The 27,916-nt window shown below is 37.4% G+C and overlaps 1 protein-coding gene across 9 annotated transcripts in view; it reads left to right on the top strand.

The window, feature by feature from the left end:
• The window catches only part of DGKI (diacylglycerol kinase iota), a 311,737-nt gene that overhangs the window by 121,086 nt on the left and 162,735 nt on the right, over window positions 1-27,916 (top strand). For all 9 annotated transcript variants that reach the window (XM_087431348.1, XM_087431314.1, XM_087431324.1 and 6 more), the window contains 7 exons: window positions 690-772; window positions 2,658-2,718; window positions 10,651-10,764; window positions 12,197-12,334; window positions 15,525-15,603; window positions 24,480-24,535; window positions 25,483-25,545. In XM_087431348.1, coding sequence (XP_087287474.1) covers window positions 690-772; window positions 2,658-2,718; window positions 10,651-10,764; window positions 12,197-12,334; window positions 15,525-15,603; window positions 24,480-24,535; window positions 25,483-25,545 — 594 coding nt within the window. The remainder of the gene's footprint in view (window positions 1-689; window positions 773-2,657; window positions 2,719-10,650; window positions 10,765-12,196; window positions 12,335-15,524; window positions 15,604-24,479; window positions 24,536-25,482; window positions 25,546-27,916) is intronic.

Here is a 27,916-nt window from a genome sequence, read left to right as displayed (position 1 = left end):
TACCACTAACTAGAGAAGTTATATATATATATATATATATATATATATATAAAAATAAATAAATAATATTTATATATTATTTTTATATAAATTTATATAAATACATAAATAAATATATATATATATAAAATAATGGGGAGCCTGTTATACTTTTGCTTCAGTTAAAAAAATATTTCAATAAAGTTATACTTAGTGAATACTGTCCGTATTTCAAATTATGCAAAGACAATAGTAATCTGCACAATAAAGTAAAAATTGTTCAATTACATAGGCTGACTAATAACTTCCCTACATGGATTTTCAGACATTAAGTAATGGTGGTAAAACTAGTAGATACTATTCATTAAGCACTTCTTGTATGACAAACACTGTGATGCATTCCTTAAACATGGTCGAATTTAATCCTTACAACAAGTCTGTGAACTAGGCATTTTTGTCTCCACATTAAAGACAAGGGAGCTGAGCTTAATGCAATTGAGCAATTGCCCAGAGTTACATAGGTTAGACAGAAGTCTGATCTGGGCACTCAACCTATGTATATTGATGGCCAAAGCTCATGATTTTAACTACTTCTCTATGCTGTTTATAATTAGATATTATTTTAGATAACAGGATTTATTTTTATTTTTTAAATGAGTAGCTGGTATTTGGAAATTTCTTCCTATTGTTGTCATTTTTTTTCCTCACAGGGAACCAAAGTCCTGCAGATGTTCATGTGGTACCTGAATCCACGGCAAGTCTTTGATCTTTCTCAGGAAGGGCCAAAAGATGCGTAAGTCTGGAAATACCCTCCAGGGGCCATAATCTTTTAGGCAAATGAGAAGGACTTTGAAGTCACGCTTCATTATTTGATTACCTTGTGAAATATTTTCTGACCACCTCTCATCTATTTTCTCACTTGTGCTCTCTTCCCTTTAAAACTTCATCTGATGTTTCCCCTCCTACTCTTCATTGGGTTAATTCTCTTCAGACCATCTTGTCAGTTGTTAACTCAGGGAATACTTCTAGTGTGTTTACTGCTTATATACATGCAACTGTGGATTATTAACAAGTCTGTGAATTGGGAAAGGATCCGTCATTTTTCTATTTATGCATGTACAACCTTGGAGATGTACATTAATGGAAATGTAAGTGTATCTTTGTGGAGAGTGGTCATATTTGTTCATGAATATGTTCATGATTTGAATTCAAGGCTGTGTGTGTGTGCATCTTTGTCCGTTTGAGAGAGAGATTGAGTGATTAATTGATGGTACCTGTGGATTCTACACCAGAGTCAGGGAGACATTTTAATTCCTGCTCAAGCCATTTTCTGGCATTCTCAGAAATTTCATACTCTGTTTTTGTTAGAAGCATTGAAAATAAAGTCTACATGTAGGTGACGTGTATCCTGTATCTTCCTTTTGGTACATGGTGGGAAAGAGCAGGAATGTTTCTTCTGTTGTCTGATTCTCTTCTTAAAACCCATCTATTAAGAATATTTCGATGTCACCTGATAAACATTAGAACTTAAAGGATACCAGTTACTGGTATTTTTTTTATAAGTAACAGTTTCAAAGGTAAAGAAACATCAGCTCAGATGACTTCTAGAGAAGTAATATTCCTGTGTGAAATGGATAAATTACATATGTTAAGCATACAGGAGAACATTAAATGTGAAAATTAATTTCTGCCATTATTCCCTTAATCTATGAACTTCTTGACCACCAGAGTTTGCTTTCAGACTTCTATATTTTCTTCTGTATTTGGATGTACTAATGCAAATCTGCTACCGTGGCTTTTGACCTTTTAGATGCTTACCTTTCTTAAGATTTTATCACTTTAGTTAGACTTTAGGTAGACACTTCATAGAGCACCATAAAGACGTGACAGGACAGGAAATATTTCCAGAAAAAATGTTATTTTCTGTAAATAGGTGATGTTTTCTAGAACAGAACTATTAACAGCTTCACTTAAGCAAAGATTTTAGCAGGGGTGATATCACTGCATTTTCTTGAGAGCCATTATGAAAGATAAAATGATCTAATTTCAGGCAGTCAAATTCAAAATAAAGAAAAACCAGTAAGTCTTCCCTCTTCAGGCTGAGGAGTATAAATGGGGGTTTGAGTGTTAGTGAGTTGAGAGAGAGAGATGGAATTGTGGGTGTGGTAGTAACAATGCTAGTAGGATATCCTCCCCCGTCTCTCTGAAAAAAGTTTCCTGGGATTAAGAGTGGGAAGTATAGATCTGAGAAATAGATCCAGAAAAAGCTAATAAAATAGGAGAAGACATATAAGACTATTGATTGCCGATTAATGATGATTTGTTTTTGAGAAAGGAGGGAGGAGAATGATGGGAAAAGAAAAAGAAGGAAGTCACAACTAATGAGGAAAATAATGTGAGCTGACACCTTAATAGGAATTATGGGAAATAAAACTCTAGGACATCCTAAAATCCTGTTCCAACGTTGGCCATTTAAAGATGATGTTTGCTGCCAACCTCTGCTCCACTTGTTGGAGTCAATCCTCTTGTGATTACTTGGTAACTAGTTTTGATGGCATCATCCTCCTGATTATACATTTTCTGCAGTGCCCCCACCACCACTTTTTGCCCTGCTGTTTTCTCTCTGCTAGGTATGACCAGTGCTTTTTTGTTTACTTTTTCTTCTATTTCCTCTACAGGCTTGAGTTGTATAGGAAAGTACCAAATCTGCGGATTCTGGCCTGTGGTGGGGATGGAACGGTAGGTCCTCAAAATAGAATCCAGCTTTCTCCCTGATTTCTTCCATCTTTCTGTTGTTTTCCTTATGACAATTCTCTTTCTTCATTCCCACCTCACAGTCTTTCCAATCCCCTAAAAAACACATGTATCTCTCCTGTGAATCCCAGCCTTTCAGGGTTAGGAGGGACTTTGTTACTATCCTCATGGATTTGTACTTGATTTTTCTAAATTATGTTTCATTCCCTCAACTGTACTATATTCTTTCCTGTTCCACAAGGTAAGGATGTGGTCAGATCATTAGAATGAAGATTACAGATGACTAAAATTCTTTTAAAAATACAAACTGACTTATTTCCATTTGTTCTTAATAAATGGTCACAATTATTTAGGAGAAGTATATGGACACAATTGAATTCTTGCATTTTTTTTTTACTAGTGGAAATAAAATTTAGAATATTGACTCACATTGCTTTGTCTTAAAGATCATTGATTGTTCTCATTTGTATTCATTTTTGAGGAAAAGATGGAATTGGGCTGAAGTTTAATATCACAGGTCTATTTTTCTGTTTCTCTTGTCTATTTCTCCATTTGCCCTCTACTTAATATTGACATATTTAGCAAAGGCAGAGTTGAGAATCATAACATTAAGATTCTGCTGTCCACTGTCTTTTTCTTCTGTATCCAGAGTCTGCTCTCATAGGACCTAGGATTTTATTATGAACTATTTTTGGCTTTTCCTTACTCTCCCTAATTAGAATGTTTTATTCTCAAAGGTAGCAACGAAATCTTCTAATTTTATCTCTCATAGCACATGAGCACTTAATGCAGCATTGGATACACATTAAATACTAATAAATGCAACTGAAAAAAATAGAACAGTGATTCTACTGGTCCCTTAAGATATTCTGTGGAGAGGAAAACATTTTTTCAGTTGAGAAAGTAGTGGTTACTATTCTTTGAGATTCACAATACACATTATTAGCTTATAAAATTCATTATAAAGTCTTACAGCAAAGAAGCCAAACGTGTTTCACTTTGTTTAACCCAAGTTTTCCAAAATTATTTGACCATGGAATTTTTTTCCCCCACAATACTAATTAAATTTCAATCAATTGTAGTGTTCTAGGGAGATGTATTTAGGGATATGCTAATGTGGAGTTTTTCCAACTTCTTTAATAAGAATTACATCCAAACAGATTCTCTGGTGATGGAGATACACACAACACACAACATACACACACGCAGTCTCGCACTGTGTTCTTCGTAGCTCAGTCATCCCCCTAGGCTATTTATCTTTAATAAAATGATCAACTCATTGTGACCCTTTATTACAGTTATCTTCCTTATTTTAGAATCTACTTGTCTTTCCATACGACTTCAACATCCCACTCACATCTTTTTTCCTTCTCTAAAACTTGGTGACAGCAGCAGACAAGTTGAGGATATGCCTGGTGTCCTGAATCCATAGTTCTTCCTCTTTCTTAACTTAAGTGACAATGACCTCAAATCTACATCTGCACATCTTGGGCTTCATCTTCGATTGGGTGTTCCACCTTCCAGACTTCCCCATTATCCGGTGAAGCTTCCATCACCTCTCTCTCTCCCCCACTGCTGTCTTCTCCCTTTCCTCTACTCAGCACATGTGTGTAGGAAGTACTATTCTAGGTTATGTGGTATTGAGGCATTCTCTGCAATTAGATAAGTATTGGAAAATATGGGATTTCAAAGCATAAAGGACAACAAGAGAAGACAGCCAAGCCCAGACACTTGTGAAACACCTATAGTTATAGAGTCTGAGCCAAAATTCAAAAGGAAAATGAAAAGATAGCAGTAGAAGGACAATCAGTAGTCTATTCTGTAGAGAAAACAAACCAAAAAAGGAGTTTCCAGAAAGTGGCAATGGTTATATCTGTAAGGAGAGACTGAATAATTGCTATTGAATTTGGAGACTAGGAAGTAACTGGTGGTTTCCAAGAAAACAGTTTCGATAGAGTGTCTGGAACAAAACCAGAATGATGAGAGAGACTTGGTACATCCCTAATGACTCGTAATGACCAGATCCAGTTACAGCGTTGAGTGTCTGTGAATACACTCTGGTGCCATTAATATCAGCCTTCTTGACACACAGACTACCTGCTTTTCCTACGTTTTATATCCTGTCTTTTCTAGCATCTCTTCTTTAAATATACCATAATTAATGGGTATTCCACAAGGCTAAATATAACTGTTCTTTTATATTCTAGGTACTTTTTCCCCTTAGGGACCTTAACTATGTTCCTAACTTCAGTTTTCACATCCTTCCTCATAACTCACAAATGCACTAGACATTCACACTTGGGTCCCCTGCCAACAGGTGTGTCTAAAATGAAAGTAGTGTATTTACCCTGGAATTGGTGCATACTTTTGAGCTATTTATTTTTGACAATAGTAGTCTTTATAGTCCCATCGCTCAGAATCAAAACTTTGCTTATCTTGTACCTTATGTAAAACCAAGTTTTATTTTATTTTACCTTGTTAAAACAAGGTGTTTTGTGAAAGATATATGGGGTTTATGAAATGTTTATCAAGGTCTGTGATTGATATTTTAAATTTTATCAGTTTAGAATATGAAACTTTTAATTTTGAGTGAGGGCAGTGTAAGAAGAAGCATCCTGATGGATTCATGAAGAAAAACTGCTGGCTTTAGACAAGTGAAGTATAGAGTGTCTCTTGAAAGTGTCAGGTGTATATTTGACATAAGGTATTCAGCCCTTAGTTTGGGAGCATATCTATCACTGTAGAGGCTGTCAGAATTCTGTCAGTATAGTGGCAAGGTTAAGGAGGAATCTGAATGGAATATTTTGACTGATCAGCATGAGGATATATTAACCCTTAACCATATTAGTTTAAGTGTCCAAAGTATTATTTAATATATAGATATCTTGCATTAATTTGGAAAAAAGTTCTTAGGCTTCGATATTAGTTACTTTAATTTTCTGTTATTAAAAAATACAAGGAGGCAGAGTGATGGATCTCCCAGTATTGAACTTGGAGGTGAAAGAAGTGGTTCTGCCATGATTTCTGTGACCTTTGTCAGGTTCCTTAGCCTCTTCCAGGACAATCGAAATTGGCAAAGGGATACCTTTGGATGTCTAAGGGTCTTTACAGCTGCAGCATTATAATAGTATAAACCATTGCTATCCAAGAGAACTATAATGCAAGCCACATTTTCAATTTTAAGTTTTCTAGAAGACACTTAAAAAAAAAGCAGTTGAAATTAATTTTATAGTATATTTTATTTAACCCAATATATCTAAAATATTATCATTTCAACATACAGTCAATATGAAAATCATTAATGAGACACTTTGTGTTTGATTTGTACTGTCTTTGCAATCCGGTATACGTTTTTGTGCTTATAGTCCTCCAATTTGGATTAGCCACATTTCATCAGCAGGTCCACCTATAACCATGTGAATGTCTTTTCAAAGGCCCGGAGTTAAATTAACATTAGCTGCCCAATTCACACTTATTTCGTGTTCAGTTGGCTTCCCTAGATGAGGATACACCCTAAACAGTAGGCATCCCCATGCCCTGCCTTATTACAGCCACAGCAGGGAAGGAAGTAGTATTTTCCTTTAATTGACAGAGCCAAGCAGATCATTCCAAGCCCCTCTTCTCCCTCAGCCTACGTGTATCCCATCCTCTCTCTAGAGGAAGTGCTTGGTACACCCTCAGTAGCGGTCATTGTGAATGATTGAATGGATATCCTAAATCTGCATTCTATTTCAAAAAGCTCAGACCTTTTCTTTTATCTTGATTTCCTTAGGGCTGGTTTTAAACATTTCTTTTAACACACATCATCCTGTAAACTCTAAAGTGCAAATAAAAATTAAAATGTCAAAGAGAAGATCATAGTGTACGTGTTAGAAAGGGACACCCAGGCATCAAATCCTGCATCTTGATTATCCTTCAGAGTTCAGAAATGTTGCCCTTGTTTTCCTTTGATTTCTCAGTATGAATGTCCTTCACATTTTGCCTGCATATAAGGAAATACACCATGTGTCTGCTCTGTTCAAAGAAAGTTTCAATTCACTGTCCTTTCCACCCCTCAGCTGCCTCTAATGTTAGTATATTGCAGAATGGAAACATTGCTCAAAAGGCTCTTGGGAAACACGCAGTGGGAGCTGACGCTGCACATGGACAGGTGGTGGCAGCATTGGCCAGCTGCTGCGGCGGCTGCTGCAGCCGCGTGGCTGTACTGCTTGGGGCAAAGCCTGGGACCTGGTGTTCTGGATCTGTCAGCCCTGCTTTCCCTAACACGAAGGCAAGAAAGAACCCTGCAAACTGGAAAATGATTTTGCCCAATCTGGATAGCTTTCTTTAGTTGTGGTGGAAAATATGCCAAGTGCTGTGTGTTGCAACTAATTAAGCAATGTAATTGAAGGGGTGCTGGATGAGCTGGTTGTTTCAGTCATTTGGAAATTATTTGCGTTTCACGGACAGTGAATTAATCCCCTAACTTTCCTGTCCATCTTAGTATCAGCATTCTTCATGTGATTTAGAATTTTTCTTTGCAGGCTCATCTTCAGAGGAAGTTGTTGTGTTTGATTTTTCCCTTTTCTTTCTCTGCATCACTTCACTATCCCTTTCCAGTAGTTTGAAGGGTTTCCAGGACTCTGAGACTAGAGTCAGGTTTTCTATAGGTGGCTCAGGCTCCCGTCCAGAGATGTCAGGGGTGTTTCAGGTATGTCAGTGAACTACTGGGAACTTGGGACCACGTATTAGAGAGAGGCTTTCTCAGGATCCTTCAGCCATAACTGTTCTCAGCTTTCTATTGGCCATGGTCTCAGGCTGGGGTTCTTCCCTCTTTTCTCCTGACGGGGAAGGAACCTGGCTCCAGCACAGCCTCCTGCCAGCAGGGGGCGAACTTTTACTCCCCATCATCAGACAGAGGCCACAGTCCTGACTTCCTCGGCTTGCCGGTTTGTGTTTTGTTTCTTTCTGGTCCATGAAGATTTTTTTTTTCCTGTTATGATTGTGTCTAGAGGAAAATAGCGTGTTGAAAGTGTAAACTCATAGCATTATCTTTACCAAGAACAGAGAGACGTGTTAACTAAGCATAAGAAAAAAATTTCTAATTTAAATCTACCTAAAAGAAATGGACTGACTTGTGAGTACAAACCATAGAGGGGAGGCTGAATGATCATCTCTCAGGACTGCCTTCTTTTCCCTGTGTGGATGTTGAATTAGATTTCCACTAAGTTCCATTGCATTTCTGAGAGTGTCTGGTTCTGCTCAGGGCTGTTTGCATCTGCTGACAGTGATCCCTGATTATCGGGCTTTCTGAGTGTTTACGTCTCTTTTAATGACCTTTAAACCCCCTTCTTGTAGTTTAGTAGGAGCATCTCTACTTTTACTGTGTTTAGTTTGTGCTTTTAACAGCACAGGAACAATATGTAGCACAATCATCAGAGCTATTTTAGCATCTGGCATTTTTTATTTTCTTCAATAGCAAGCTTTGTTAGTATTGTGTGTAAAAGAAGAGCTAAAGAAGCATTGGGTCCAAATCTAAGGAGTTGTCTAGGAGTAAATTGCCCAGTTTGGGGAAATGGAGGGACTTTTTGACACTTTTATTGCTCTGGATTTTTAGTTGAACACGTTGGGTGAACATTGTGCTATGCCTTTCTGGAAGGGAAACACGATTTTAAACTTCTTGATGGATGGGCAAGTTTTCCATCCTGGGAAGTAATCATTGTGGAGGAGAAAGGGTTTTAGATGGGAATCAAGAGACCTCATATGACTCTGACTCTGCTACTTCTAACTATTTAAGTCTTGAGCCAATGGCATGATCTCTCTGCACCTGTTAATAAATCTGCAAATTAACTGAATTTGACTAAGCAATTTCTAAGGTTTCTCCAGCACTCCAAAGATTCCAAAAGTTCATGCCACTGTCTCCAGGATGGTCAGGCCATATCCAGAACTGGGTTTAGTTTTTTATTTTAAGGCTCCCTGCACCAAAGTGATTAGGAGGTTGGCCTTTGGTGCTTGGCATACCTAATTTTGAATGCCAGCTCTACCACAAAACCATTTGATACTAAGGAGGTCGTTGAACCTCCTTCCAAGTCTTGGTTTCCTTATCGTAAAATGGAGATGAAGGGGCTGACCCGGTGGTGTAGTGTTTAGGTTCACACGCTCCGCTTCAGCAGCCTGGGGTTCACAGGTTCAATCCCTGGCGTGGACCTATACACTGCTCATCAGACCATGCTGTGGCGGCATCCCACATACAAAATAGAGGAAGATTGGTGGAGATGTTAGCTCAGGGATCATCTTCCTCAGCAAAAAGAGGAAGACTGGCAATGGATGTTAGCTCAGGACCAATCTTCCTCACCAAAAAAAAGAATATATATGGAGATGAAAATTATATCTATCTTATAGAGTTCTTTTAAAGTTTAATAAGGTAATTCATTAGAGAACTTTGCTCAGGGACTAGCACATAGAAAGCAATCAGTATGTCACTCTTTTTGTTGTTGTAAACTCCTTGAGGGCAGGCGTTATACCTTACCTGTCTTAACCTAGCTCATTTATCTTTTTATTTCAATTGCTTAGTTCTGTGTTTTATATATAGTAGTGTTTAATAAATGTACTGTTAATGTATAATTTTCAAATTTGAAAAAATGACTCTCATACACGTCTAGAATGAATACATGTCAAAAAATTTATTTAGCTCTTTAATGAAGGAATCAGCAACATAATAAAGCTGATTTATTGGAGAAGTAGAGGAAAAGGATTATGTACATTATACCAAAATAATTTTTCTAAATTCGAGACAAAATTGGTTAATGAGCTATGTGGGAATAAAGCCATAACCTTTTTTTTTTTTTTTTTTTTTTTTGCACCACATGTTGAATATTTTATTATGGAATTTTAAAAATTACATAAAACTTGGAAAATAGTACGTATTATGAACGTCCACCTACTCAAACTCCAGCTTCTACGATAATCAGCATTCTGGTTCTTCTTCCATCGACACCCACAAGTGCGGTTCCCAAGCCATAACCTTTTAAAGTAATGTTCTCTTCTCAACATCTGTATTTCTACAGGACAGAAATCTTTGTTAACCTACAGTTGTAAAGTTCTTAGATAGGCCTGTGAAACACTAATATGACATTGTAAGGATATGCACATTTCTTTTTGCTATTTCCAAGTTTGGGGTAATTTTTCTAAATAGTCATAATAAGACTAAACCCAAAGTATTGTTTATCTTAGGCAGAAAAAGATTAAACAAGAGTGTGGTTCTACTATTTAAGTATCTATTTATTGTCTAAACTTGTAATAAGCCCTAGGTCCATCCATAATTATGTTTTCATAATGTTTCATTAAGAGAAATGTAGGGATATTTAGGAAAACACTACTAATTTCTAAGATGGTACCATGGAGGGTAACCATTTAACGAGTGCTTACACGGGCCAGGCACCAGATTAAGGGCTTTATATATATTTTAATCTGTAAACAATCTTGTGAGGTAAGTATTATTATCTCCACTTTGAAAATCAGGCAAATGAGTCTCTGAGGTTAAATAATTTAATTAAGATTAGGCAGACAGTATGAGCCAGAATTGAAATTCAGTCTGAGTCTTGTATTCCTTCCAGTGTCCTACGTTATATACCTCCCTAAATTTTAAACCCTTCTAAATTTTAAAGTAGATCTCTAGTTAAACAGATTAAAGGGTCCAGTTTTGCTTGTATGATAGTTTGTACAAAATGGTCCTTTTCCCAATAAGAGACTTCTTATTCATCTTGAAACCACCTGAGATAAGTGGTCTTCTTGTTCCCTGGCCCCTGGATTAAAACATGTTTTGAAGAAAAACAAAACCATTTCATTTAGCTCTTTAAAGCCACCTCCTCTCAAGTTGTCTTCTTTGTAACTTACCTCTCTTGCTTATATCTCTCCTGGCCCCCAATATGTCTGTAGGTGGGCTGGATCCTTTCTATCCTGGATGAACTGCAGCTGAGCCCTCAGCCTCCTGTCGGGGTCCTTCCTCTGGGCACTGGGAATGACCTGGCTCGAACTCTCAACTGGGGAGGGGTAAGAACTGCTCTCAGGGGCTGCCCATGTTATCAAGCAACGGGGTCCCCAAATCCACAGATGTTCTAATGGAAGAGGAGGATGCTGCTGCTGTCCCTGGAATGACTTAGAGATGAGAATCAGTGTGCCCATGAACCATGATTTTATCTGGTAGTTTCTTCAGTTTAAACTTATAGTCATTTAGAGGGGAGGGGAAAGTTGGGTATTAAAAAAATGGTGGCTAGTACACAGGCCTGAGGATTTTTGAGGTATCCATTAAAAGACAGTGGGGGGGTTGGCCTCAAGTCTTCATGTAAAACAGTCACAAGGACTTAAGTTGATCCTGACCCTCTGCACTCTCCAGGGTAGTAAATCTGGTCAGATCTACAACCCTTACTTTGGGAGAGTTATACCTTTATTGAGCATTTCATTTTTCTGGTCGTTGTCATCATGGTTTTGGCTCTGTAGGCAGCGGACTGTCCTTTCCACCATGGAACCAACTTCAGGCAAGCTTAGTGGAAGCAGTTACCTGTCACTAACCAGCCATTTCATTTATTCATTTTTTGTACTACTAATATAGTAAGAAGGCACAATATGCTAACATATACAGTCCCACCAGCTTTTTATGGACTCATATGAGACCATCACCTGGTCTGGGCACCATGAAAATTTCTTTGGATGTTAGCAAATATTAATCTGGCCTTTGGGTGAGTGAACTTCCCATAGGCTAAAATTATCTTCAGATGTTAGCAGATATTAATTTGGCCTTGGGTGAACAAATTAATCTCTCCTATGTCAAGTAGGCAGAGTATACATAATAAAAATATTTCCATGAAGCAACGAATGTGTTATGAGTGTTAACTCCTCTTATCCAAATCAATGACTTCACTATTGTTAACAATCATGCTATTTGGTAATGTCTGCTCAGGGAGTAAGTAGCTCCCTTACAGGGCTGTTCCTCAGTCAGTCACACTTGCCTTAGGTCATGGCAGGAATGGTATCCTACTACAAAGTTAGGGAGAGGTGAGAGAAATGAAATGTTAATAGAAGAAATTGTCTGTCAGATGTCACCTTTATTCTTTTCCCCCTTTCCACACACACTTGTTGTGTATATTCTCCAAGTTCCTCTAGTAGGAGGGCTGAGGAGTCCTGTTTTTACTCTGATAAAAGCAGCCATCCAGCATGGCCCCCAATGCCTACCAGTAACTATTGATTCTTGGTGCCAGCAAAAATTCTTCTTCAGCTCAAACCAGCTAGAGTTAACATTTCTGTGCACATTTCCTGTGACTATTGTCTTAAATTCTAAGTACCTCGAAGGAAATAGTTTACTCTCCCAGCCTTGCTAATTGCAAAATAAAGAGGTATAGCAGAAAGGCTCTTCCTTGCATGAAATAGTTTTTGCTACACTCTTCACTACTCTAGATGGCAATGGGTGTGTTTTTTGATTCCTTAGGGCTACACTGATGAACCAGTTTCTAAGATCCTTTGCCAAGTAGAAGATGGGACAATCGTACAGCTAGATCGCTGGAATCTGCATGTGGAAAGAAACCCAGACTTGCCTCCAGAAGAACTTGAAGATGGTGTATGTAAGGTTAGAGAGTTCTTTCTTCAGCAGAAAGGAACCATGGAGCATCTGTCTGAGTCACAAGAAATACATTTCTGGCTCAAGAGTCGTGTGCTCATTCCTTCCTATGAGATAACAGGATAGTGGTTGAGTTTACAGCTAATAGGACTATGAGTATAACACTACCCAATGATCTGCCCCATAGACTTCTCAAGACCTAGATTTCCTAATTGCTTCCAGAGCTCAGGGAGCTGTTCTCTGTTCTCACATTCCATACCAGGAAGACATGTATCCATTTTCTAATCTTTCGTATTCATAACCTATGAGAAGATGAAAAATATATATGTTTGGAAGCATTAGGCACATGGTCTTTCAATAGAAAGATAACCTCCTGAAATTTCTGGTCTGATATCAAATATCCCTTATGTTTAGGAAGTATTAACTAAGCCAATTTTATCACTTGGTTGGGACTTGAAGACACCTAAATAAATGTTTTGACTTAATGTTTTCTCTTTGGTGATTGAGCTTTTATTTCAACCCAAACCAAAACAATCCAAGGGACATAGTTATAAATATGCTACTGTAGAGCTTCAGTGGAATGTTTTGTTCTATGTTCTGGTCTCAATTTCAGATAAATTTGATAAGTTGCTGAGTAGCCACTTCCTCCATATTATTTTCCACTTTTCTTCTGTGATATTGTTTTCAAACTTTTGTATGTGCAGGTATCTCCAGGTATACCTGTTAAAAATGCAGATTATGGGGGCCGGCCTGGTGGCGCAAGCAGTTAAGTGCGCACGCTCCGCTGCGGCAGCCTGGGGTTCACCAGTTCGGATCCTGGGCGTGCACCGATGCACCGCTTGCTGAACCATGCTGTGGCGGCATCCCATATAAAGTAGAGGAAGATGGGCATGGATGTTAGCTCAGGGCCAATCTTCCTCAGCAAAATGAGGAGGATTGGCATCAGATGTTAGCTCAGGGCTGATCTTCCTCGCAAAGAAAAAAAAAAAATGCAGATTATGAGGCTCAGTCCCCAGAGATTCTGATTAAGTAAATGCAGGATTAAGGCCCAGGCATCTGTACTTTAAACAGCATCCCTTTTCTATTGGATTATGCCATTAATTGAGGCTGAGATTTCCTGGATGTTTCAGCCTTAAAACCTGATATCATTTTAGACCAAACCAGTGCCCATTAGTTCATTAGCATCCTGATCCTGACCAATTGTGATAGATGCTCAAGTTTCTTATTTGGCTAAAATAGGTTAAAACGTGTTTTGTCTTGTCTTCATAGTTTTTGCACCTAAATCATGATCCAGAAACTGTAAGGTTTTTAGTTGATATCATGATTGCTCAGTTGAGCTTGAGTTCATAATGTCATGATGTTGTTTAAACAAGTATCATCTTAGAATATGATGTTTCTTTCTAAAAATGTATTTGACTTAGAGAAATTGCATAGAAAACTGCCAAAGTATTAAAGAAGTGTGTCATATGGAAATTTTAATGTTCTTTCCCCACTTCACTTGGAATGGTTAAACCCTCAATAGCAATCTATATTCTCTTCTCAGCAGCTTAAGAAATGGAAAGACTTCTTGATGCAGCCAGGGAACATTAATCTGGATAATTAAAGGGCATTGAAAATGGATTTTTGAGGGTATGTGTAGGAAATTGGGGCAACTTTTCCTGGAAAATATGAATAAGAACATACTAACAGACTAAATTGGGATATTATTTAGGGAATGTTGACCAGATGTTCTCCTAAGTTATCAGTGGATGCTAAGACATGGATTAGAATTGTAGCCAAAAGAACATAAATGGTAGGGATGAACATATCTGTACTTTTGGCAGGATCACCAACCCTTTACTAAGGACTGGTATTTTGTTTAAGTGCAGAAACTGGACATTCTCAAATATAAAGCCAGGAAAGTGAGACATGATTTTGGCATTGTCCATGTGTTTGGTTTTCCTCTCTGTTCTCCAGTCAGTTGTAACCATTTCGAAGGGCTAATTTGACTTCTGAATCATTATAAGCTCTGATTCAGGGCCTTCCCTGAGGAGAGGGGGTCATTCTCTATTTCCATTAGAGACCAAGGCAATCCAATTTCTTTCTGTATAATATCTCTCTTGTTCTATCTCTTACTCTCCCTCTCGTTTTATTTTTCTCTTAATGGGACCAGGTTCTCACTGTAGTTGAACAGAAAATCTTACTGACCTAGGGGCATATGAAACACTGTAATAAACTTAGTTTTGACATCTTGAGGGTTAAACACTTATCTCTAATAGAAGAGAAGTGCATTTCTATCTGGAGGATAAACCTGATACTTATCTGGAAACGTTATCCAAGCTGAGATAAAACTACCTCTCTATTTACTTTAACATTTATCTTCCATTCTGAGTTGCAGAAGGAAAAGTGAAAGAATCACCATTTCCCTTCTAGCATTTGCCACATGCTTTTCTAATTGTTCTAACATTGAACAGAAGCCTTAAGATCACATCAATTTTGCAGTTTTAGTGCAGGACTTTAGGCTGCGTAGTTTGTTCTCCCCTTTACTCAGCTTGCAGCAGTAACAGCCAGGGACCCGGAGGACTCTGGGAAGGAGAGCTAAGGCTCGTGCGAGGGTCTGTGTGTCTGTGTTTGCGTATTTCATGGCCATATTAAAGATACAAGGTTTGATAGACTAAATAGGAATCCGAATACTGGTAAATATATATATTTTTTCCTTTTTCCAAAATATATATATTTTTTGAAAATAAGTGAAGGGTAAACAAATTAAATATTATTCATTTTAAGTTGCAATATCAATACACTGAACAGAAATTCTTGAAAAAAGAGTATCCACTGATTAAGTAGGTTAGACAAATCCTTACAGTTGAATTTACTTTCTCAGTTTGCTTCATAAATCATTCTTTGCAACTATTGCAAATGTGCATCCCTTAGTTTAATCAGGTTCCCTTATTATAACATGCGCAAGAATGGTTCTCATTTAATAATTTGTCTTTGCATCCCTTGTTCCCTATACTGTTTAAAATTCTTGGGAGTATGATTTGAGTTGAGCTTTCACTAATGAATTAATTAAAAACTCCCGTGTTCCTTCTGTGTACACACCCTCCACCTTGAGTCGTGGCTGAGCTTTCTCCTGGAGACTGACCCTGAGACACGTTATATTTTTCTCTTTCTACCTGGTTACACACAACTTTACCTCTGCCTTTGTTCATCATTGCAGCTTCCTCTGAATGTTTTCAATAATTACTTCAGCCTTGGATTTGACGCCCACGTCACACTGGAGTTCCATGAATCCAGAGGTGAGGACAACGTCCCATTTCCATCTCCCCGGGGAGGAAGTTTCCAGCAGGTGTTTTGCATGTTCCCTTTTGTTTGCATATCACTTCCGTGTTGACAGTGTCTTCGGTGTTGTTTCAGTATAACCTACAGGATGACCCTGGGAGCTAGACAAGATAGGAACTTATTGCAAATGGTAGCCTGAGACCTAGTTGTTTAGGGTCTCAAAGACGGTAAAGGACAGGACCAGATATATGCTCCAGGTCTCGGGACTGCTAATCTTCACGTTTGACTAGAAGCTTTGAAGTTAGTGAACCACTAAGTGATAAAGAGAGATTCTTTCACTAAAGTCATTAGGATACTCACAGCTTCTCAAATCACCAATTAATAAAGTCCAACACTTCATAACCAGGGCCATTGAAATCTGGTAGCAAAAACATAAAAGTCCTCACTGTGTGCATAAAAGAGACATCTGAGAACAATAGGTGGCAATAGGTGGTTTAGATTGAAAGAAAAGGGTATAATGGTGGTTGGGTTAGGTGTGGAAGGTGCTGGGAATCCCACTGGATGAGATAGGTGTGAATGAGGCTGAGTGGTAATTTCAAATATTAAAGAGATGGAGTCAAGATTGGGGGAGCAAAACAATTTTTGAAAGAGAAATAAGATGAAATAATGACATATGGTTAAATATTTCATCAAAATTTTCTTATGCCATTCAGAGCTGAGAAAGTTTAGGCTTTTGGCTTATGTTTCGAAGCCTCAATCTCTCCCTCTCTTGGTCTCTCTTAATCTGTCTTATTCTCTCTCTTAAACTCTCTTCTTATTAATATAACTATACTATACATCTATGTCTATGCCTGTATCTATAACTATATCTGTACCTAGTCCCTTGTGAATATGTTAATATATAACCAAAATAATGCTAGGCTCTAGGTTAGTAAGTAATTTGTGAGATAAAGTCATAAATGAGGGATTATTTTACTTCTTTTCCTCTGGATTCTGCAAGAGCATGTGTGGTTTTAACTCATAGAATTCAAAATACAGAGTGGTAAAAGCTAGAATTCACATGTTCAGATTCCAGTAATAATGTAGAGAAAATTCTGATAACACTTTTATGTACTAAAGGTCAAGAGTGGAGCTCTAGGATTGAAGCTGTTAGAATACAGAATAAAAGTGAAGTACAAACCTGTAATTCTCTTACTGAATTCGGCGATTTTGGTAGACTTTGCCTTCCTGGTTTCATGGCCTTTGAGGGTCAAATGCTGTGCCAAATAAAAGCGATACTGATTGAAAAGAGAGCCATAGTTTGGCCTGATTAGCCAGAAAATCACAGATGGAAAGGTTGGTTGACAGCAGAACTACAAGTACCAAATACCCAAATCAGAAACACCACCACGCTCCCCTCCTTCCTGCCATAGACAGTTCTTAGATATTAGATATTCAGAGGGTCCTGCATTAGGGCTGACGTTTGTAATCTGTTGCCCTTCCTATGTTTAAGGAGAGTTAATTTGGGGAAGTAAATGGAGATTTCTTTCTCCATTTCTTACCCCATTTTTTTCCTCGTATTCATCAGGAGACTCTGGATCTGGGCTTCCTGATAAAATCTTTAAGTTTCTTAACAATACTTGTAAAGTGATACAATTATCACTAATGCATGAATCTCCCAAAATAGACACCCTGGCATGAAAAGAGGCCTAAATGAGTAAGTGGCCGACAATGAGCTCTTTCAAGGAAGCCTAATGTTTTGTCTAATTAATCTGAAAGGGACCCTAATGATACATTTCCTTGTACTAGGATGAAACTTCTGTGCCTCACAGTGAGGGATGAGCAGAGAGAGACATCAAGGTGGAAAGACCAGGTTTAGAAGGGAATTCTTGAGGGAAAGTGATTTTTTCTTTTATTTTAAGCTATGAGACCATTTCATTTTAGAGAAGAATATGCAGACTGTGGTGTATGTGTATATTTACATGGTTTTATACCTGCGTGATTATAAAACCATTGGTTAAAAGATGCCAAGCATTAATCTTTGAGTAATTTATTGCTGAGGCTTAGTATAAGTGCTTTCATGCAATATAAAATGGAATTGCAGACATTTGCCCTGCAGGTAAACCAGAGCCCTTGAGGAAAACCAGCTCCTGAAGAGCTGATAAGGGAGAATTGATGTCGACTGAGAATAATAGCTACAGTATTCATGAAAACGGTGTAGAGATGCTACAAAATAAATATCCAGAAAATATTGGAACCAGATTGTTGATATGCCTAGACCATAGGTGTGGACTTCTTAGTATGTGTTTATCTATTCTTTCTGCGTTAAATAAAAATCATTATTTATGATGAAAATTATAATCACTCAAGCTAATATCTTTTTTTTTTTTTTTACTGTTTTCTGTTTATTTGGATTTTCCTCAATTTTTGCCCAGATAGTCAAGAAATCCCAAGCTCACCTGCAGAAGGAAAAGAAAGATAGCAAAGCCACTTTTTCATTAGGGGTGGACTTACTTATTTTTGTTAGTAGATAGTGAGTGCCTGTAATCAAGCCAAGAACACTCATAGTTGAGACTTCAAACTCAAACACAGCCACTCATAGTTTGAGACTTCATGACAAAACTTGTATCATTTGCCATAAAATACTTGGAGGGTGACTCAAAGCCTCATGAGAGCCACTATAAAAAAATGAGTTTGGATAGAATTACCTATTAGATATCAGTAAAAAAAAAATATAGTACCTTAAATTAGTAATTATGTGAGCCCATCTACATGAAATGGGTAATAAATACAACTCTCACTAAGGCAGAATCTTTAAAAATTACGAAAACAGTTTGTGACATAGATGTGAAATGTCGCATTTCAATTTGATTGGCTAAATGCAGATTCTTGCATTACTGCCTATATTGTAGTTCTTTTAGAAGAAACAATTACAATGACATTTATTCTGAGAAAGTTTATTAGTGGCATTACTGTGTAAATGCTCTTTGAATTACCAGGAGAAAATCAAGCAAAGAGTAAAGATAGTCTTAACATTTTGATTGACTGTATATAAAGAATGCAAACATTTGAATAATTTAGGTTTCTATATTTGATCAGAAAGAAGGTAAACTTCATTTGATTGGAAAACAGATGCTTTCTCATTCTCAAAGTGGCTAAACCGTGCATGCTTGAACTGTTGCTACTTGCATTTCAGAAAGCACAATCATTTGGGACAGCATTTGGAGATGTAATAGTATTGGTCATTTAATTGTCAGTTGGATCCTTGCCCAGAACTTTAATCATTGCATTATGACGGTGCTTGAGGAAGTACATTGAAAATATTCCAATCTATTAATGTATAGCCATGTTAACAATGATTATGGTTATCAGGTGGCAAAGTTAGGTCTCACTTTGCCAGCTATATGAATTAGATTGTCATTTTTTTGGATATGAAGGATATTAAACATGCCAAATTCTTAGTCTGAGATTAGATGCTTAAATTTTACTGCCTCTTTGAAATTACTTACTGTTCAGAGGAGTTGAACCTTATGCTACAAGGTCAAGGAAATACAATTACGACTCTAGAGGAGGTAGTATTTCAATTTGATTTAGGATTTACTATTTTCAGTGAATATCCAGAGACATGCAGATCAGTACGTTTCAAAGGATTATGAATGTTTCATGATTCATGTGGAGAACTGACAGATTTCTTTAAAAAGGTGTTATTTGCAATGGATTGCTAAATTTCATTGTTACTGCAAAGGACGCACTGCTAGGCTCTTGTCTGGGTACTGAGACTCAAGCATGGTTTGCCCTTGAGAAACTCTCACTGTCCAAGGTTCTCCATCTGTAACCTTTTCCATCTTGAACCTCTGCATGGCACTTACTCATCATTCAAGATTCAAATGTACCTGCCTCTGGAACACTTTTCTGATCATTCCCTTTCTGTGTGACCACCACTTCATCTTATGTAGACATCTTCTTATGGCACATACAAAATGATGGTTTACCTTTCATTTTCAGACCTGTCTCCTCCACTCTAAATTCCATGAGGGAAAAAGACCATGTCCTATTTATTTATATATTCCCTGTGCCAAGTCCAGTGTCTGTCTCAATAAGTGTTTGTTACAGTAATGGAATGTTTAATTGGGGTATAAGCCCCGTATATAAAAGATAACAGCAGAAGGGAATATATAGTAAGGGCAAGGTTAGTTGTATAGGCAGTAAATAATATAGGAGTTCAGCAGGATTGTTGGCAAGGGGAAAGTCTCAGGGGAAAATTTCCAGAAAGGGTAAGAAATAATACAGCTGGGAGATAAAGGAGGGCTGTGATGTAGACAAGAAGTAAAGTGGGCGAGGGCATTTCAGACAAGAAAGAAAAGTACAGAGGGACAAATGAGCTTGTGATAAAGATGGGTTAGATGACCAATTTTTACGTAATTAAATATTTTTGCAATGGTGTTAGTAAAATGAAGATAATGTTGATAAAAATATTTATCCTTAATGAGAGATGATGTTGGAAGAAAAGAAAGATTTTTTTAAATATATACAGTTTGAATTGAAGTTAGCAATATTACTTTAGGTATAGATTTTGGAGTGATTTATGTATACATAACTGAAGTCTTAAGATTGGATAAGTATCCAATGCAGAGAATATGGAAGCTGTTTCAGTTATATGGGTTCCAAATTGCTTATTGATAAACATAGTGTTGAACTTATATTTACGAATTTCTCCCTAATATGCAAGACCAATTACAGACAAAAGAAGGGTTTAGGATCCCTGATCCTAACCTGATGGCACATATGTTATTGTGTTGTGTATGAGGATGGGATTAATATATTACATCAATGGAATTTATTATACCCAGAGCCTCATCATCATTATAAATGGATTACATCCAGAGCCAAATCATTAAATGATTTAGATGATGAGATTTGGGAATGTATACAGTTGAGCTAATGAGATTTAGATGAGATTTTTGGATTCTGAGTTGATGCCATAATGCGGATGAGACCTTTGGGGACCTTGGAGGGGGGAATATATTTTTCATATGTGAAGGATGTGACTCATCGGGCCATAAGGGTGGACGATGATAGGTAGGATTATGGCTTCCATAACCATCGCCATTTGATGTCGTGCTTCTTGGTTATGTTATTTTATATGGCAAAAAGACTTTATTGATATTATTAAGGTTAGTAATTAGCTGACCTGAAGATAGGAAGATAATTATGGATTATCTGAGTGGGCCCAATGTGATAACATGAGCCCTTAAAAGCAGAAGTGGAAGGGAGAACAGGAAGTCAGAGAGAAGTGGCAGAAGAGGAAGTCAGATAAACTTGAAGTGTGAGAAGTACTTGATGTGCCATTGCTGGCCTTGATGATGGAGGGAATCATAAGCCAAGGAATGCGGGAGGCCTCTAGAAATTGGGAATGAACCCTAGCCAACAACCAGCAAGGAAATAAAGAACTTCATCACTACAACTGCAGGGAAATAGATTGTGCCAACAACCTGAGTGAACTTGGAAGCGAATCTTTTCCAAAGCCTCCAGATAAGCACCCTGCAAGCTGACACCGTGATTTTGGTCTTATAAGACCCTAAGCAGAGGGCTCAGGAGAGGCCAGTCCAGACTTTTGGGCTAGAGAACTATAAGAAAATAAATGGATGTTTTAAGCTACCAAGTTTGCAGGAATAGAAAACTAATACATAAAATTAAAAAAAAATAAAAATAAAAAAAATATAAAAATGTACAATAAATTTTCAAAAAAAAAAAAGAAAACTAATACAGTTAACATTGGTGTCCAGTCAGATTGTAAATAAGTTAATGGTGTAGACATACACAGTGAGTGTTTGGATCTCACTATCTCACAGCTTCTTCTTGTGGAAGAAGAGGATGGGCAATTTAGGAACTACAGCAGTAAGCCGAGGATACTTCCACTATTGGGGTCTTGGGATACTTTGAGTAATGGCATTTCTTGAGAATGGCCTTTCATGGTTTACCTCATACCAATCAACAGACACAACTTCCTTAAGGAACAAGAGCCCTAAACTTTCTTAGTGGCCCTTTCCCAATTCTCTATGCCCTCTTTTCTTGATATACGTAATTGGGATCCATTTTCCTTGGTCCTTCTCAAAGACATGTCAGTTCTTTTATTATTATTATTATTATTATTATTATTATTATTATTATTATTATTATTATTTTTTGTGAGGAAAATCAGCCCTGAGCTAACATCTATTGCCAATCCTCCTCCTTTTTGTTTCCCATTTTTCTCCCCAAAGCCCTAGCAGACAGTTGTATGTCGTAGTTGCACATCCTGCTAGCTGCTGTATGTGGGATGCTGCCTCAGCATGGCGGGACAAGTGGTGTCAGTGCGCGCCAGGGATCCGAACCCAGGCCACCAATAGCAGAGCGTGCACACTCAACCGCTAAGCCACAGGGCCGGCCCCATGTCAGTTCTTATACATACACATAGACATAGTCAGCCATTCAACCCTTTCCTTGTAATAGCCAATGAGAAATGATTAAGTACATTATTTGCAGGCTATCCCTTGCTTTCTTACAGCCTGGCTTCTGCAGGGTTAATGGCAAAACTCTTAATACTAGCAGACATCTCTCTTAGCTTCAGCCAACCTTTGTTTCCGAGTCTGGTTTGTGCTTGGAATAGGATAGATATAAAAATGGGATAAGGATCCAGTTGCCAAGGCAGGCTCAATCTGAGAGTCAGTGGTATAATGTACTATTATATTATCAGCAGAGAGATAACAGGATTTACCCCACATATTTTTTACCCTCAAGGCCAAAGCATATGTGTGCCTCCCCTACATCTTTATATCTTTCTGATGCCTCTCTGAATGCTGGTGTCTTGATAGATCTCTATTTTTTAGTTTTACTTGTTTAATTGAATTTTATCTGTTAAACTATATCTGAGGTGACTGTCTTCATCAACCATATGAGTGAAATCACCAAAAACTCAGTTTGTTTCTTAATTTTATTCTAGTCCTTTTGAATCTTATGGAACATTTTCTATCTCTTGAGAGAAAAAACAATTTATTTCTTTAAAGGAAAAAAAAGCTTTTTCAGTTTTTCAAGGCTCAGAGGAAAACCTCATAAAGATGTAAATATTTTCCAAACCATAAATTATTAAAAAAAAAGTAAATGTTACTAGTTGGTATATGATTCACTTAATAGCTGTGGACATTGGTGCCTTGAAAAAGTTCTGTGCCAGAACTGTGGTTACCATCTTCCATTTCTCATCATAACTTGCCCGATAGCCAGATCATCTGATTGTTTTTTGTTTGTTTAAATTAGGGCCTATGTACCCATGATAAATTGCACAGCAACAAAAATCCTAATTTTGCCTCTGGTTCTATAAAGCAAGAAAGAGTTAATGCAACTTAAAATGGTACCCAGCCAAATCTGAGTCAAAAAAGGTAAAAAACAGCATGTCATTCAGCAGCCAAATTTGTCCTTAAGAAGGCCCAGACTGTAAAAATGATCAACCCTGGGGCCGAGAATGGCGATCAGGGAGGTAGAACACTTAGCACGGTTTTAACCTTCTTTTTGTTTATTACGTCCTATAAATTAACCTTTTACCTTTTGTTTAATTTTGTTTCTAGCGTTAGAGTACTTAATTTGGTAGAACAGAGGGAATGGTCAAGGAGAGGTTTGATATACAGAAACTGTAAATACAGTATATAGAAACTCTTGAGTCAATTTACAAAAATACTACCTTTTTTTAAGTTTGCAAACCTTTACCCAGTTTCCAATAGTAATGAAAATAATAATCGTTTGTCTGGGATTATTTCCTGAGATCTTGTAGCTTTTATTCTGCCCAGTCTTAGTGAGTGAACTCTTTGCTACTTTTCTTCATCTAGACAATTCCTATTGGGATTCGCCATTCCCTAGGGTTAGGACTTGGAGAGTTTCAGCTAGTCAGCAGCTGTCTAATGAGACGTGACTTGGAGAAGGACCTAGCCCTAAGAAAGGATTAATGAGCATATGGGATAAGATAGCAGAGGGCGAAACATTGACAGTGAGTTCCTTTGGAATGTCTTGGAATTTTATTAGAAAGAATGTAAGGAAATAATATTTCATTTAGGGATTTTATAATCCCCTGAATTCATGAGAACATTCTTTGACGCATAATCAAACATTCTTTGATTAAACAGATTCTTGTTTAATCTTTGTGAGGTCCTCAACCTATATAACATACAGGAGCAAACTCAAAATTAAACCATTTTTCAGCCAAAGCTTTTGTTGTCCTATGCCATGAGTCAATTCGGCAGGTCGTCTGCTTATCTATATTTATATATGTCCACTAAATCAAATGATTTTTCAAAGCTTGTCACAAACAAGAGCACAGATGGTTGTTAGGAGTTTTTGCAAAATGTAAAAGCAAATTCTCCATTAATTTTTGCCCAAATTCCCCATATTTAATTACATTTGGAAGCTGCATACATAGTTTATGGTAGACATGCCCCGTGGAGGTCAAAGCAAATAATCACCCCTCCACCACCTCCCTCTTTGTCCCTTCACCCCTGCCCTGTATCCCTGCCAAGCCTCTGTTTTGAATAGAGTTCAGAGTGTCTCAACCTTTAATGTGCACGCAAATCATCTGGAGAGCTTCTTAAACCATGGATTCCTAGACACCACCCCATAGACATTCTAATTCAGTAGGTCTGGGGGAGAGCCTAGTAATTTGCATTTCTAACAAGCTCCCAGTTGATACTAATGCTGCCAGTTTGGGGCTACTCTTTTGTAGCATTGTAAAACTGTACCAACTGGCCTGTAACTAAGGGAAAGATGATAATGAAGCTTTTGAGTCTGTTGGATCTGTGGGGTGGGGAGGAGGGGAGGAAGTAGGGGTGCTAATCTAAGTCACTACCTTTAATGAGGTCTTTATAACCAAACTACCTTTTCCCTTTCACAGAAGCAAATCCAGAGAAATTCAACAGTCGTTTTCGAAATAAAATGTTCTATGCAGGGGTAAGTGTATATTTCATTTTATAATTCTTACACATTATTTAATACTAATTCACTTTTGGTAATAAAGATGCTAACTATATTAAAAATAATTATATACACACATCTCAGATGTTTACATGTATGTCTATATATGGTTAATGTTTAATGTCCTAGTTTAAGAATAAAAGTAAGATATATGCCTTAAGTTAGTTGGCAAGAAGAGAGCCAGTGTTCGTCATCTTTGAATTTTAAAGCTCTAAGGCTCCATGTTGTACTGAGGGGATGATACTGAAGGAATGATATGAAAAACAAACATCAAAGCCATCTAGAGAATGAGGAAATTGGGTAGACTGAAAGATGTGTGGAAAGTCTTGGGGAAGGACATAGTTTTCACAGGGGCATATGTGCTTCAATGTTTGGATGAGAAATTGACGGAGCATGGGAAGTCTTTCATGGAACCATATCTAAGAGTAAAGAGGGCTCCTTCTTTTTCCTTCTCCTCCTCCTCAGGGACCCTGGGAGTGAATGGCCAGAAAGAAAAAAAAAAAGGCCTGCAAAATATTGATGGGAAAAAATGTGGTTTAATTTTATATGACTGGATAGAGGGAGTCAAAATAAAAGAGGATGAAGCAAGACATTCTCAGTGGCAATTTAAAGATTATATCAGCACCTAATGGGCAAGTAGGAAAGGTAGTCGACATAAATCTCCATACGGACTGTTGGAATGGTCTACTTTTTCACTCTCCTGCTGTGATCCTAAATTTTATTATAGGTTATAGTTTGAAAACAGAGAGAAAGCTTGCAGTTTGACAGCCTCTGCGCTACTCTACTTTGGATTCAACAGAAGGAGAACTTGTTTTATATTTTTGCATGGTTTAGAACCACTAGGAGCTATCTATAACATAGAAGCAAGGATTTGGCGTGACCATGTAATTAAGAAATTTTTTCTTTATTTCCTTGTGGTATAGGCAGCTTTTTCTGATTTCCTACAGAGAAGCTCTAGAGATCTTTCCAAACACGTTAAAGTTGTCGTAAGTATTGAATGTGTTGACTCATTTCATTTGAATATTAATAAGTATGCCGCAAGAAATGAGCCCCAAACATCAGTTTATATACTTAGATTAATCGGTGGACTACATAGAACAAGTGAATTAAACATAGTTCATTCAACCAACATTTATGAGCATTTAACTATGTGTTGGGCACTGTCTTAGTTACTGGGGATGAAGGTAAATAAGATGGCTATCTTCACTCCTGAAGAAACTCACAGTTCAGTTGTGGAAAAAGGGCACATAACTCATTGTAGAACAATATAACAAGTGTTGTTATTTGACTACGTACATAATGCAGTGGTGGCACAGAGAGAGAAATGAAAACTGGCCATAGTGGGGTTAGGGAAACCATCCAAGAAAGGCTGTTGAGCTGGGTCTTGAAGTAGAAATAGATGCTCACCAAACAAATATCTTTATTCCCGGACCATCTGAGGAGTCCCCATTTTAGAAAAATGCTTTGATTTCATTGTTTTGTGGTGACTCACTCTCCAGCCTGGTCAAGGTTCTTCACCACTGAATGGGTGTTTTTTTTTTTTTAGTGTTATTTCTTCCTGGGTCTCTATCCCCAGTTTTGGACACACTACTCAGAGGAAAGGGAGAGAGGAAGTTATCCTAAGAGATATATTTTAAAATAGCATAGAAATAGTTATCGAGAAAGAAATAAAATGTTTTCTTATGGTAACCAAGTCAAAAGAAGGAATGAACATGACGTAGTTGCGCATACTTGTATAAGTAAAGGAAAAAATGTAAGACAGAAGAGAAAAATATGTAGATGGGAGAGAATAGGAATATAGCAATACTTGAATTTCTCATGGCATAGATAAAGAATAAAATATGTGACAAGAGGGGACAGAACAAAAGATATCTATGAGAATAGAGAAAAGTATATGATCTTGAATTAATGGATATGTAGAGGAATATGGAGGAGCATGAGAGGGTACAAATTAAAATTTGTGATCACCAATAACGCATATACAAGACATGAGTCTCCTAAATCAGCTGAAACAAGAGACAGAGGCCTTTACCGCTAGTGCTGACAACTCTTGGCATCACTTTCAGATCAGTTCTCATACAACGGCAATGAAAAGCAAGCATCTTTTAGTAGTAGAGACTCTTAGTAATGGAAATATTGCCTTCTTAGAGCTAGATGCGAGAAAGACACTTGGTCCATTGAACTATGAAGATCTTTACTGTGATAAAATTATGGTTAGTAGATTTAAGTAGCAGCAGCCTTACATCAGACTTCCCCTGTTTCTTTGCTCCTTGCAGCCTAGCCCAAAATAAACTTTTTCTCTCCTTCCACTATTTTTCACATTTAGAGGAACATCAGCAGCACCTCTCCAGAAAGCCAGTGAGTGGTAGGCAGTGGCCATATTGAATGGCATCCACTGTTTGAGTCAGCTGGACTGAAATTAAACTCTGTATACTTCCTAAGCACTGAAGAATTTCTGTTGCACATCTGGCAGTCCTCTTGATGATAAATGTCTCATACATGATTGGCTATATAGTGGGGTTAAAAGAAGCTTGTGGAGAGGCCAAAATGACAGCCAAATAACTAGGAAAGATTTGATATCAGCCAATACATGTAATATTCCAAGTAAATTGGCTTATGTAATATCTTTTTGATGAGGAGAAAAAAACATTAGAAACTAAGTCTAAACATTTGGGATTCAGTCGTAGGTCTACTTTTATGAGGTATATGACTTTCGGGAAATCATTTAACCTTTCAGAAGAGTTTATTTTCCTCATTTAAAACAGGCGTAACAAGACGTGTTGCAAGCAACAAGTTATTGACCATTGTGCTATGACACAGGGGGACACAAGGATATTTCCCCAATGACATCACTGTATGTTTTCTTGAGTGTGGGATGGAAAGGATGGAAGATTAGGGAGAACAATGAGATGTATATTTAACAATAGATCATCTTATCTTTGCCACAGTGTGAAATCAGTGTTCCTGAGGTAATAGTTAATAATCTCTCACATAAATATAAAATCTTTATATGAATACTACCAGGACAATAACAAATGTACATACAGCATTATTTGCTCTGTTTCCCATGTTTTCTTCTTGTTGTTGTATTGACTTATCAGTATGCGAGCTTGTACACAGGAACATTTTTACATGCGAATATTTTCTTTGGCATGTGTTTGAAATAGGGAAAAAGTTGAAAACTGCTGTTGTAAGAGTTATAAAATTTAAATGCAATAATATGTAAGAAAACTTTGTAAAGCACAACACATCGTGAGGTGCCCATCTGTATATAATTTGACGAGTTCTCAGAATCACTGACATGTTTCCCAGGAGAAAAAAGTAGAAAATTAAAAAATGAATTATTCTAAATACCAT

This window comes from Ceratotherium simum, chromosome 1 (assembly GCF_057802395.1).
Source record: "Ceratotherium simum simum isolate JZ-2026a chromosome 1, ASM5780239v1, whole genome shotgun sequence".
NCBI lineage: Eukaryota > Metazoa > Chordata > Mammalia > Perissodactyla > Rhinocerotidae > Ceratotherium > Ceratotherium simum.
The sequence above is the reverse complement of the archived record's forward strand: the minus strand, read 5'-3'. Positions and strand labels throughout refer to the sequence as shown.